The 13,226-nt window shown below is 61.1% G+C and overlaps 2 protein-coding genes across 3 annotated transcripts in view; one reads left to right on the top strand and one right to left on the bottom strand.

Moving 5' to 3' along the window:
- The window catches only part of TBCD (tubulin folding cofactor D), a 156,375-nt gene that overhangs the window by 8,252 nt on the left and 134,897 nt on the right, over positions 1–13,226 (bottom strand). For both annotated transcript variants that reach the window (XM_032319683.1, XM_032319684.1), the window contains exons 26-34: positions 11,962–12,043; positions 10,048–10,166; positions 9,374–9,465; positions 8,575–8,715; positions 5,487–5,570; positions 5,039–5,197; positions 4,827–4,965; positions 2,692–2,813; positions 702–779 (exon numbers count right to left, since the gene is read on the bottom strand). In XM_032319683.1, the coding sequence (XP_032175574.1) occupies positions 702–779; positions 2,692–2,813; positions 4,827–4,965; positions 5,039–5,197; positions 5,487–5,570; positions 8,575–8,715; positions 9,374–9,465; positions 10,048–10,166; positions 11,962–12,043 (1,016 nt within the window). The remainder of the gene's footprint in view (positions 1–701; positions 780–2,691; positions 2,814–4,826; positions 4,966–5,038; positions 5,198–5,486; positions 5,571–8,574; positions 8,716–9,373; positions 9,466–10,047; positions 10,167–11,961; positions 12,044–13,226) is intronic.
- The window catches only part of B3GNTL1 (UDP-GlcNAc:betaGal beta-1,3-N-acetylglucosaminyltransferase like 1), a 110,912-nt gene that overhangs the window by 85,692 nt on the left and 11,994 nt on the right, over positions 1–13,226 (top strand). The gene's annotated exons all lie outside the window — the stretch shown is intronic.

Genomic DNA, 13,226 nt, shown 5'->3' with positions numbered 1-13,226 from the left:
CCAGACACGGAGGAAAGGCCCCAGGCCCACAGAAAGACTCCGGAGTGGGAGACGATTAACACGGGAAAACGCCAGTCTGGGCCCAGCTGGCACAGCTCTTCCAAGTCCCTGAAACGCGCCCGGAAGGAGGCTCCAGCCCCCCTCAGGGTGTAAGATGTCCGGCCCAGAGGCGAAGCCCTCAAGGTCTGGGATCCAGGGAAAGTCATCAGGCCCCTAACAAGATAAACCAGCCGCATGAGCCCGGACGCCAGAGCTCACTGGCCAGGAGCCGCCATGGGGCTGCCAAGTGTCCCTCCACACACCCACCCTCTGTGCCCACGCCCGGCCAACACCCACAGCCCCGCTCGGTCCTCCCATGAGAGTCGAAACGCTCTGCACTGCCCCTCCCCACCCTGGGCCACTGCCCATGATGCTCTGACTGCCAGGCCCCCTTTGGAGGCGTGTGGGGAGGGGGATACCTCACCTGCTTGGGTCTTTGCCCAGCTGAGTGGCAGGTGCGACAGTAGGAGCCCGGCTGGAGGCACAGCCCCAGCTTCACGGGGCGGGGGGGGGCACAGCCGAGCCTCTTGCTGGCATGGACCAGCCCTGAAGGTGCTGGAGATCACCTTCTAGAGTCTCCCCTCTGCCCCTCATCACTCTGTCTCTACAAGGCGAGCTGCAAGGCCCACCGGGCAGAGGGGGCCCCTGCGGCGCACACTTACTCCTGCTGCGCGGTGAAGAGCTCGAAGCACCCGTTGGCCAGCATCTGGTCCAGCGTCTTCAGCAGCGGCACAGACACCCTGAGGGCAGAAGGCAAACGCTGAGGCCCCGGGTGCCCCCATCCCCCAGAACCACTAAGAGGCAGACTCTCCCCAGAGTCAGCAGCACCCCAACCCCAATCTGGACAAGACGGTGTGTAGAAAATGACAATCCTACTGTACAGTTCCCAGGGAAGCACAAAGGGTCAAGAAAAGCCAAACAACTAAGGGGACGAGTGAACAAGCTGGCGCCGTTCAGCTGCACTCACAAAGCTCCAGGAAGCACAACAGCACAGACCAAGGAGCAGAAAAGCCCGGAAACGAGCTCCCGTATGCACAACTGATGAAAACGGGGACTGACAAGGTCGTGGAAGGGACTGCTTTCCGTGCGCTGGACAGCCCCACGCAGAAACGACACAGACACGGATCTGCCATTCGTGTCACACACACAAAATAACCCAAAACGGACCTTAGGCCTAAATACAAAACCTAATACTAGAGATCTAGAAACCGTAAGGAGAAAACCTTTGTGACCCTGAGTCAGACCAAGACTCTTCGTTTGACCCAACCGACACACCCGTAAAAGCCAAGGGGAGGAGGTGGAACCCAGACATGCAGGCACCCGCTCCGAGTCCACCAAGGGCGTGAGGGACAGGTCACCGCCGGAAGAGGGTGCCTGCAGCCCACCGTCTGACAAAGGGTTTGCGCAGCTCATGCAAGAAATCTCAGAACTCAGCGCAGGCGAAACCACGACCACCTAACCAAGAAATAGAAGGTCTGAACAGACCCTCATCGGGGAGGAGATCCGTGCGGGGCAGGAGGGAGGCCCCGAAGCCACAAGGACACGCCTCAGCCATCAACGCACAGACCTGGAGTCCGGACCATCAAGACGCCGCAGCGGGGTACAGACAGTGTGGCCACTTCAGGAAAGAGCGCGGCAGTTTTCTGGAAGTCGAACTTGCAGTCACCATGCTACCCAGTCAGCCTGCGACTCAGCACGGGCCCAGCAGCAGAGTGGGGACACGTCCACACAAACACGTCTGCCAACGTCCCCCACAGCTCTCTAACTCCGGCCACAAACAACCCCAGCGACCATCAACAGAGGAACCACGTGTGGTCCAGCCACGAATGGAAGCCAGACACACGGCAGATTCCGCTGAAATATGCTCATAGAAAATGCCCACTGAGCCCAGGGACAGCAGATCAGTGGGAGCGGCTGCCTTGGGCTGGGGGCCGGGAGGGCTCACGGGTGTGTTCAGGGTGCGGACTGTGGAGGCAGCTTCAGGGACGCTGACAGTGCGCCTCTACGGAACAGCACCCTTCGCCCACGCTCAGCGCTACCCAGGGAAAGAGAAAAGGTAACCCGCTGAGCTCTCTCGTCTGCTTCCCAGGACAGGACGGGACGACGAGGGCCTGCACTCACACTGCTGTGACCAGGGCCCAGATACCCGGGACAGCTGCGAACTCAGTCCAGGAACAAGCCTCCCAGAGGACTTCGGGAAGCACCCCCAATTCCAAGGTCAGGACCCATGGGGTCTCCGTGCCATCTTCACGGAAAAGCAGTTTGCAAGAACAATGCAGCAAAGATGGTCAGAAAACAAGTCCTATTTCGTGCTGCAACATTGCAGTTCTGGCCTGCAGAGATCCAGACCACAGAGCAGACAAGTCCCTGCACAGAGCAGAGAGCTGTCACCTCGGGAAGAGCTACTTTTATCCTGCCAGGCTCACAGCCTCAATCATCTTGACACCCAACGTGTAGCAAAGTCCTGCTCTGGCCGGCCCACGGCGCAGGCTGGCAGCAGCTCCCCACTGGTGACATGGCCGTGGGCCGCGGGCATGGCCTCGCCCGGCTGCAGTCAGGTCCTCGCCTGGACCTACCTCTCCTCCCCCTTGAAAATGCTGGTGGGTATGAGGGAGAATGTGGAGGTCTGAAAACCATGACAAGAGCCCTCACCTGTCATTCAGAAGGTTGTCCTCAAAGACCTGCAGGAGGGTCCTCCCGAAGCCCTCCAGGGCCTGTGGGTCATTCTGAATCCCCTTCATGTACTCAAAGAGGCTCTGCGTCGAGTACCGGACCTGCACACAGAGACACTCTGGGAACAGTGGAAAGAGAGCCGCCCCCTCGCCACCTGCCCCAGAGTCCACCTGGATGTTTCCACCCCAACATCCGCCACGGAGCGGAGGAGACAGAGCGACCCAGCATGAGGGTGGGCAACGTCCCGCCAGAGGGGGCACAAGCACAGAGACGTGGAATGAGCACTGGCCCAGAAATGCTTCTCCTGGGACACCAGCACAGACCGAGCCCTACAATGACCCTCAGTGGACCGTCCCCTGGAGAAGCAGGCCAGGGGACCAGATGCTCTGACACCTTCCAGTCCAAACTCAAGCTGTAGCCCCCAAGGCGTTGCTGGGCCCACAGACCCCAACGAATGAGCAGAAGGAACTGACCCAGTGACCCAGGCAGTGACCACACGGGCTTGGGCAGAGCTGGCGGTGTGGGCAGCAGGAACCCAGCAGCAGGAGCTGGCACCACAGAACCCTCTCCCACACCCCTGCACTGCTGCCCACAGCCGCCTGCCAGGGGCGAAGGCAGAGCCCCCAGACCAGAGTCGCCTGCCTCCGCGCCGCACTCCCAGGACGGGAGTGACCAGGAAGGAGTCAAGGAGAGGAAGCGAGCCCACGGAGACCCGCTCCCACCCGACAGCACAGCAACCAGATGTCCAAGACAGGGCACGCAGGAGAGGCCCTCGGCTAACTCTTAGGAAAAACCGTGATGACCAAGATGTGTCTGGGTGAGCAGTCCGCCGAGCGTCGGCCTCTTGCTTTCGACTGAGGTCACGACCTCAGGGTCATGAGGTCGACAGGCTCTGTGCTCGGGGGGAGTCTGCTTAAGACTCTGCCTCCCTCTGCCCCTCACCCCCACTCACGCACACTCTTAAAAGCAAAAGAAACACACACACACAAAAACCCCAGATGAGCCTACAATGAAAAAGCAGGAGAGAGATTTCTAAACAAAGTAAACATTTGGGGATAAAAAACAGCGCAGCAGGGGCCGGGGATAAAGAGCCGACAGTACCAGCTGCAAGACAGAGCAGGGCCCGGGAAAGAAGTCGGAAAACCAGGGAGGACAGAGCACAGGAGGAAACACGGGGATCTCATAAAGGGTATGCGGGAGGAGGAGGTCCTCAACGAGAGTGAGGGGGCAGAGAAGTTTCCAGAAGGGACGGGAACCACAAACGCACTGACAAATGCAGACGACGAGTCCCAGCAGGTCACAGGCTGGGGCCTCAGAGGGAAGCTGCACTCTGCCAAGCGAGGGCTGAGGGGCTCCCCGCGGCCACACCAGGAGCAGCGGCCCCAGACACCGGCTCCTGCTCCGGCGACATCCGCGCCCAAGAGCACAGGCAGGTCAGTGGAAATGCGTCCACGTGGGACCATGCAGGGGAGCAGGGCTCCCCCCCACCAACAGCTCCAAAGCTAGGCGCACGCCACACTGCTTCTGGGCCCGCTAAGAGCAGGGAGGAGGAAGGACTGGCCGCCGCGCCAGCAGGAAGGACACGAGAAAACGGAAAACCCACAACAGACCCAACTCAGCCAGCAGTGACGGCACAAGGAGGGAAAAGATGAGACAGCGGGGGTAGCAGCAGCCGGCCGGTGCCGTCCGCACGCGCCGCGGAGCCCACGCGCGCAGAGAAGCTGGTTCCGCACTCCGCCCCGCGCGGCGGCCGCTGTCCACACGGAAGCGCGCCGCAACGTTCCGGCTAGTCCCGTCACCTCGGGTCTTCCAAACGCGAAATCCTGCTGCTCAGCTTCCCCTGGGGATGCCGGCCCACTCTCAGGAAAGGGAACACTGTCCTTGGGGTCCTGTCCTGGATACCCAAGGCCAGGGGAAGGGGAGACCCTTAATGCCACTTTGACCCCCAAAGCAGAGAAACACCAGCACAGCAAGGAGGCAGCCGCCCTCCCCGCGTGTGCCTCTCTGGCCGCCGCCCGACAGTGCCTGCGCCCGCTCGGACCTCCCACACTGCCCCGCCTGGGCGCGGCGCCCCCCCAACCACCGCGGGCCACCCAAGAGGCCTCCTCACTCACCGTGGACTCGGTCAAGCCACCCACAGACACGGCGAGCCCCAGCAGGACATGGTAGCGGTAGGCCGGCAGCCCCAGGAGCCGCGTGATGCGAGGGAAGGCCTGTGATGGTGCGTTCCAGTTCACGGAGGCCACGTCGGATCTGCAGAGAGTGAGCCAACAAGCTGGGGAGGGGTCCACGCCCGCTGGGGGTCGGGGATCCCAGCCTCCCATACCTTGGGAAGAGCTTTTCTAGCTCCCCTCGGTGGGGCACGTGAGGGACGGGGGGCCCGTCCGAGTGTAGCAGCGTCATGAACACGCGTGCGGCGTGTGCGCGGACGCGGTCGATCTTCTCGCTCGCCTGCTGGGCCACGCGGCACATGACCTGCTCACAGCTGCACACAGGAGCGGAGCCGTCAGCCCGCCGGAACCCAGGGCACCAGCCGGAACGGCCCCGCGACAGAGCAGCCACCCCAGCGGGCAGGGGGACGGGACGTTGCCATGGGGGACCGGACACCGCAGAGGCCTGAGCCCCAGGTCGTGGGGGGGAGCGATGCAGGGGGTGGGGGGGAGTGGGCACAGGGAGGAGCTGAAGGCAGGAGGACCGGCAGGGAGCCCCGGCAGCAACAGCAGACTGGACACAGACCCCGGGCCGGCCGCCAGACCCCCACGGGAGGCACTCACACACTGGCCTCGATCAGCTCTGGCTGCTCCCGCCCCAGCAGGAGCGTCAGGTCCATCAGACCGGTCATGGCGGCCTCGCGGACCCTGCAGGGACAAGGAGGCAATGAGAGCCCCAGGTGCCATGTGACCGCGGGACCCGCCGGCCACACCCTGGGGGCTCAGACACCCTCAGCCAGGACAAGTTCGAGACTGACCGTCCCCTGGGGAGGAAACGCCCACCGAACGCGGTGCGCGCCGTGAGCGAGAGCCCTTTCTCCTCTATTAGCGAGGACACACGTCTGACACCCATAGGCAGACGCCAGGTCCCAAGTGCACACGAACCGCACTCACAACCCCACAACACCTCCAAAGGCAGCATGACCCAGTCTACAAAGCTATGTCCTGGCAGAGAAACTGAGGGGCAGACGCGCGCCAGGCAGCTCACGTCTGCCACCGCCACCGTCCTTACACACCAGGACGTCGCTCTCTCCTCCCCCAGACTCACTCCACACTCGCTCACACCAAAGAACACGAAGCTTCCACAGCATGAAAACCTGGGCCTGCAGCGTGACTGGCTGACCCAGGGTAAAAGCACCACTTAGACTGGGGACAGAGCCAGACAGCAGGGACCACAGGCCAGGCATCGGCCCTCCCACCAACAGACAGACGCAGGCCCCGGCCCACAGGAGCTCAGCGGGTGAAGCACTGAGCACAGGTGTGGGGGTACTGGAGGCACTAGACAGACATGGGCCAGGGCATGGCCGCCAACCAGAGGCTGCCCAAGACCTCACACATTTGCCTACCCGTCTATGGGCACCAGGGCTGGGCAGGGTGCGGGCGAGGGGAGGACCTTGTGGCTCGGTGTCGGTGGGCACAACCCTCACAGGACAACCCAAGGCCACACACACACCCTCGGGGCCTCAGCAGCTCCTGACGGGGGAGAAATGGGCCAGGATGCCAGATGCCGAGCATGGCTGCTGGGAGGCCCTCGGGCAGGGCTGAGGGCACAGGGGACACACGGCCCGACCCCACAGGCCACCCGATGCCTGCACCCACACTGCGGGCCGGACCTTCGTGCTCCCCGCAAGGACGTGCACACCCCACGGACTCTGCGATTCGGAGTGTATCTAGTAAGAGCTACAGCAATGGTTTATAAGCAAACAAAAAAGAGCCAAGGGTTAAAATAGTAGGAGAGGAAGAAGCAGATGGGACTGCCACAGATCCCGGAACAAACACAGAGTCTCTAACAGCTGTGAGGGACACGCTGACGGAGCACAGCGGCAAAGTAAGTAACCGGAGTCTTCCTACAGAGAGCGAGAACCTCTGCACGAGGACTGGCCGTCGCTGGGCTGCCACACGCACACCACACACATGGGCCTTTGGGAGGGACACCGTCACCAACACCCCAGGCACGGCCCTGCCCGAGCTTCCTCCTCGCGGGGCTCGGTGTCTGTGCTGCTGAGGGACCCAGGAAAAACCACTGTCCTTTGGGCTTGGACTGGAAGGAGTTGGGACCAGGGCCCCCGAGAGCACAGGGGGACGCCATGCCCACGCAGGAGGGTGACCCACCGTGGGTGGACGGCCACCTACGTCAGGCAAGGTGATGGCCACTGGCCACTAGAAGCCATCGGCACCCTCCGGAGGAGTGAGGAACCCATCCCTACAGCAGACCTCCCGGAGCAGGATCTGCCTCAAAACCACATGCTCCACAAAGAACCAGGAAGACGATGCGCTGTCCGGGGCTCACGACTGAGCCAGGCCCCACCGTCATCAGTGACAGACACAGACCATGACGAGTACAGCCCGAGCCTACGTCTCACGGCGACAGGGAAGCGCAGGGGCCATGCTGTCGTAGCACTACAGGCAGCTGTCAGGGAAGACTTTCCAAGGACTCAGGGGCGCCCCTCCAGGGCCCCCCACACTCCCACCGAGGAACCCTGCTGCGTCCACAAGGACACGCCAAGGCCAGCAGGGCCCCACGCAGCTGCGTCCCCAGCACCACGTGGGACCGAGCAGAAGGGAAGGAAAGCAAGCCAGTGAGGGGAGGGATCGTCCTGACGGAGGGAAAGCCGGGAAGGCCGGCAGACACAGAACGTGGGGGAAAGTCCCAGACGGGAACTGATGAAATCCGAGCTTTCTCAGGAGACGCTGACGGCCACACAGAGGTAACACAGGGAAGAGCCAGTGAGCGTGAACATGAACTAGAATGTACACAACTGGAGAGAAAAATAACTGGAAAAAAAGAAAAGAGAGTAGAACCCCAGGGCTGGTGGGCGGGGGTGGGTCCCACTGGGGGTGTGGGGAGACAGGGAGTCCAGCATGCGGTGGGCAGAGGAGATTTAAAGAAACGTGGCCAAAACCTTGCCACATGTGGAAGAACGCGTGCATTTCTTCTTTTCTTCTTTCGAGGCGTCACCTAAGGCTCAGCTTCTGTTTCCCATGTAAGTAATAAAAGAACGAGTCTGCGCGGGGTCAGTGACATTTTACCCCACGCGGCCTCTCGGCACGCCCATCACAGCGTGTTCAGAACAAGAGACAGACGGCGTAAGAGAAGCTCTCAGCTCCTCCAACAAAAGGTAACTAGGTCTGCTACGCACACTGAGATCTCGGAAAGACGACAGCGGCCGACGTAAGAACGAAGAAACGACACGCTAGCAAACCTCACACCGCGGGCACAGCCTCGTCCTGGCTCGGGCTGCAACAACTTGTCTAGGGCGTCCTGGCAAGAACAGTCAAGTCAAGTTTCTCCCAAGACTGAGATCTGGGCACCTGGATTCCATCGGAAGGGGCCACAGAGGACTGTGCAGTGAATCCCCAGAGAAGTACCCGTTTCCTCCTCCTCCAAAGTGGCCTGACTCCCTTCTCGCCCTGAATGGCTACATCAGGGCCTTGGTTTGGTTGAACTCTCTCAGGAGAACTAGAAAGCCAGCCACGGGGGCTGGGACGAGGGAATGACAAGTTTCTGTGTTTTAGAATTTAGTATTTTTCAGAGAAGAGCGGAACGCAACCAGGAGCCAGGCCCAAGGATGCTCTGCTGTCCTGAGAACACAGGCTCAGGGCGGAGAGCACAGCTCAAGGACCAAGAGCGAGAGACCGCCTGCCACCTTACCACGCGCCCACGTCCCCACGGCTGTCGGTGGTGTAGTCGTGCAGACAGCCCAGCAGCGTGCGGTAAATCTGGGAGACGTTCTCTTCACACACAACCTCGTCTGGGGCTCCTCCTGTTCTCACGCCAACCGTCTGGCAAACCCTGAAATTATGAAAAATGCATGAAATACGGCAAGTGTCTGTGAACCCCATCTTTCCCGTCATCTTGGCCAGACGGGACACGCCGGGACAGGCCAACGACCTCAGAGACTGATTCCAGAGTTCCTTCCACACGGACACACGCCGAATGAGGCTTTCCCCCAAAATCACATTTCCTAGTGTCTGCAGCTCAAAACGTGCGCAAGAGGCCACCTGTGCTGGCCCTTCCCACCCGCCATACTGGCAGAAAGCGGTGGTTTCCCCACAGAGCAGAAGGGGGCATGGATGGTGACAGAGAAAGGAAAGTGTGTCCTGGCGCGCGTGCTGTGTGTGGCCTATACCCCGGGCCACTCCACACGGCACTTCCAGACGAGCGAAGGTTCACACCCTAGTTCTCGAGGCGGGCTGCTGCCCCTAAAGCACAGAGGTCTGACATTCACTATAGTGACAATGAAGAAAGGGTCAGTGAGCCTCTGAGTTGGATATATTCTTTGACAACCCTCTGAAAAGAGAAGACACGAGAAAATAAAAAGTTACACTTGCTTCGGAGTCGATTCCTCAGGTGAGACGGGGCTCTGGCCCACACCGACAGGGACCACCCTCAGTGCTTGGTCGCTGGCCCCTGGGAGAGGAAGGGCTGGGGGAAAAGCCCGGACACCCACCTTGAGATCGCCTTCAAAGCATCCCGCCTGGACTCGGCAAAGCTCACGTCCTCAGGGCAAATGGCCGTCACGGCTCCCAGGCCCGCCAGCACCTGAAAGGCGGTAACACGTCGTCAACAGAACACGCGCCTGGTGGGCCCCACGCTCTGCCGCAGGTGGGAGGACGTGGCTGCTGCCCCTAGGTCATCCCCGCGGGGCATCCCCAGTGCCAGCTGCCCCCTTTCTGTCCCGTGGCGCCGAGCTGGGAATTATGACCCATCACCAGCCGACCCCTGGTGTCTCGATCCGCTACTCCTCCCAGGGCCATTCGGTCCTGAGAGTCGCTCCCATGTTCCAAACGGATAAGCCGCAGAGCTGAGTTCTAGGCCGTGCGTCCAGTGCCTCTGACCCCAGAATGTCCCAGGCAGGAGGAAGGGGACACAGCACGGCTGCACGAAGGTGGGAGTGTGTTTCCACAGATGCAGTGACACCTTCCCTCTGTCACACTAGCACTCAGTCCCTCCAAGTCCCTCCTGTCCACCAGGCGCCCTCAGGAGCACCCCGTTTCCTTCCTCACGGCCGCACGCCCAAACAGGCGTGGATTCGTGGTCGGACCCCTCCCGAGGCCTCCCCCACCGGCTCCCATGCAACGCGCAGACCCGACAGGCCGCTTCCCCGGGGTGCGGGTGCGTCACCTGCTGCAGCCGGCCTCTCAGGAGGAAGTGCGGGAGGGCGCCCAGGGCCAGCGAGAAGCCGCAGCGAGCCATCTCCTCTGGGCTCCGCAGGTCCGCGAGGTACTGCCGGATCAGCTCCTCTGAAAGGACACGACAGAAGGGCCGCTGCCTCCTTCCCGCACGACGCGCACTCCTTGTGCCACCTCAGACCCGCGTGAACAGCGGTGAGAGAAACGGGGAAGCACGCCGGCGTCCGAAGCAGGTGCACCTTGCAAGGGGCTCCGACCAAAATGGATTCACAGTGTTTACTACAGGGTCTTGAAGTTTTCAGACAACCTGAACACGCGACCTCACTCTTAGGAGAATGAACGCTGGAGGGTGCAGGATGCCTGCTCGCGTCCGCGTCCCCAGCACCACGCGCGGGGGATGTGCTGCCCCCCCGCCCCGGGACGTGCGACCAGGCGGGCGGAGAGCACACTGCGCGTGGACAGACACACTCCCCGAGACGGGAAGGCCACCGTCGGGGTGAAACAGGGACTGGAACAGAGGGCGCAGGGCCGACTCACGGGCAGTCAGGGTGGGAAGGGCCGGGGCTACCGGGCTGTCCCAGACCAGCGCTGCTCGGGAGGGGCCGGGAGGGGCCAGGAGGCTGCGCCCCAACCCGTCTGCCCACCGTGACCGGCTCCCGTCCTCACCACTTGGGCGTCAACACCGCACAACCGGGGGGTCACGTGCACAGAAGCCTCAAGGGCCTACGTCAGGACAGCGAAGGAGCGCCCGTGCACGCCCCGGCGCGGCCACCTCTGCCGGCTGGGGTCTCCGCGCCCTGGAGGGGACACACCACTTGCTCTTCCAGCGGGCACGGTGATGCCACCTTCTCTTCTGAGGCAGAAAGTGAAGTGTGACCTCACCGTCCCAATTTTCATAAACAGACTAAATACAAAATGATGTCACTACCTCTTTGTGGAACACTGCCTATGGCCAAGGGAAAATGTCATAAATTTGGAAAGTCTGTCAGAAGATCACATCACTGAATATTTTCTTATTTTTGAAAAAAATCACAGAAAGTAGATCTAGACTACTGCACACACGATTTTTTCCATTGAAAATGAGTTCCAAGTGTTCCCTATGCTTCTGAAGTGACTGTCGGGCACAAGACCATCGCGGGACCCCCAGGTGGGCGGACACGAAGCTTCTCGGCAAAGACCCACCACAGGTCGGACAAACCACCACAAGACGGTTCCGGAAAACCTAACTGAGGCGACGCTGGGCAGCGAGGCTTCTGTGAACCAGAAAGGTCAAAGTGCACGCACACGCCAAGGACCCGCTCCAGGAAACTGTGGCTCTGCCCCTATGAGAACCCGAAAACCACATCTGCCCTAAAGAAGTCACCGATGCCATCGGAGACAGGGAAGCAGGACGTGCCCGGACACAGAGGCAGACCCTCTGAGCTGATGGGACCCCGGAATCGAGGACCAGAAGGAAGAGGAGGGAGCCAAGGAACAAACACCAAGGGAAACACGGGGACAAACAAACAGGAAACAGGAAGCTCCCTCGGAGGCCAGATAAGGCAGGTGCTCCATCCATGTACAGCGGGAACCCCCAAAGCGGCGAACGGGGAAAGCAGACTTGAAACGTCACTCAGGCAAGCGCCACTGACAGCAGCACAGGCTCTGCGTGGCGGGCATCGCGCCTGTTCTCGCCCGTGCGGGGCGATGAGCACCAGTCTGGAGTGGGAGAGGGACGGACGCCTCCAGCAGCTACACAAACCTGGCATCCGAGAGCAGCAGGCCTGTGTCCCCCACCCCCCCTCGGCCCGGCGCCCATCTCGGGCCCCTGCCTCCCACACCCTGTCCACCTGCAGCAGGAGGCAGCGCTCTAAAACCCAGACTCCGTGCGCCCGCGTCCTGCCGGAGGCCCCCGCGGCCCACTCACCCTGTCTGGCGGGGTCCGCCTCCCCGGTCTCCAGGGCATAGTATTCGTTGCAGAGAGCAGCCAGGGCCAAGACAGCCGCTTCCTGAAACAAAGCGGGACGTGAATGTGCTGGGCAGCCTCCCGGGCGCCCCAGCCGTGGGGCCGTTCTGCTGTCAGGCCAGTGGTTAAGTTCGAAACAAACAGAAACGGACTCACATCCTCCTTTCCAGCATGTCTGACCACCGTCAGATACAGTAACGACTTCAATATTCCCTGCAACTAATAATCTACGTGGAAAATGTGATTTCTTCCCTTCAATGTAAACATCTTCTTTATATCTCTATAAAACAGTTGGTAATAAAATGGGGCATTTTTTTTCTTTCCCAGCAGAATCCGTGAAGGGCAAAGTGTGTGTCGTACACACAGAAGTAGCATACAGGCCTCATTTAGAGGGCAGGTGCAGGGCCGGGGTCAGGGGGAGGAGAGTGGGAGCTGACGTGGGCCCCCAGGACCCCCCCCCACCTCCCCAGAACACATCCACTGCCAAGGAGGACCAGCGCTCAAGGTAGGTCTCTCAGGGTCAGACAGACAGCAGGGGCTATGCTGGATTCCCACGTTCCTTCCCCTGCTTCCCCAGAGCAGGCTGCTGAGCCCAGCCCTGGAGAGAGGGGTCAGAGACTGCACAGGGAGGGAGGGCCACTGGCTCAGGGACAGGGCACACAACGCAGCGTCACAATGAGGTGTCACCTGCGCGGACTACCACAACCCCTGCCGCTGGAGTCAGTTTGGGGACCGTTCCTGCCAGGGAGCCTGGAGGCCTCACAACGAAGCGCTCCGATTCCGTCAGTGGAGCTGTACTTGGGCTCTACAGAATGATTAGGTTCCTTTAAAACAAGAAAAACAGCGTACGCAGGAGGCTGGGTAATTAATCATTTGGGAAATCAACACGGACTCCCATTTCTCCACCCTCAATACCAAAGCCCGTCCACCTCTGCGTGAGGACCGCCGTCACGGCTCCGCCAGGCCAAAATCACCCATCCCAGGACAGGACAACAGCCCATCGGCCACCGGACGCACACACTCTGTCCTCGCTCACGACAGCCCACGCTCTCAGGCAAGGACCCTGGACCGCAGTTCCCACCGGCACCCAAGGGTCACGGCAGTCTACGACCCCACCTTCTGCCACGCAGCAGGACACAGAACCCCCCACCCAAGTAAAGAGTCACTAGGGACACACAGGAGAGATGTTCAGAAGCTGACTCTAATTAAACCAGAAACTGTCATAT

Source organism: Mustela erminea, chromosome 18, assembly GCF_009829155.1.
Source record: "Mustela erminea isolate mMusErm1 chromosome 18, mMusErm1.Pri, whole genome shotgun sequence".
Taxonomy (NCBI): domain Eukaryota; kingdom Metazoa; phylum Chordata; class Mammalia; order Carnivora; family Mustelidae; genus Mustela; species Mustela erminea.
The sequence above is the reverse complement of the archived record's forward strand: the minus strand, read 5'-3'. Positions and strand labels throughout refer to the sequence as shown.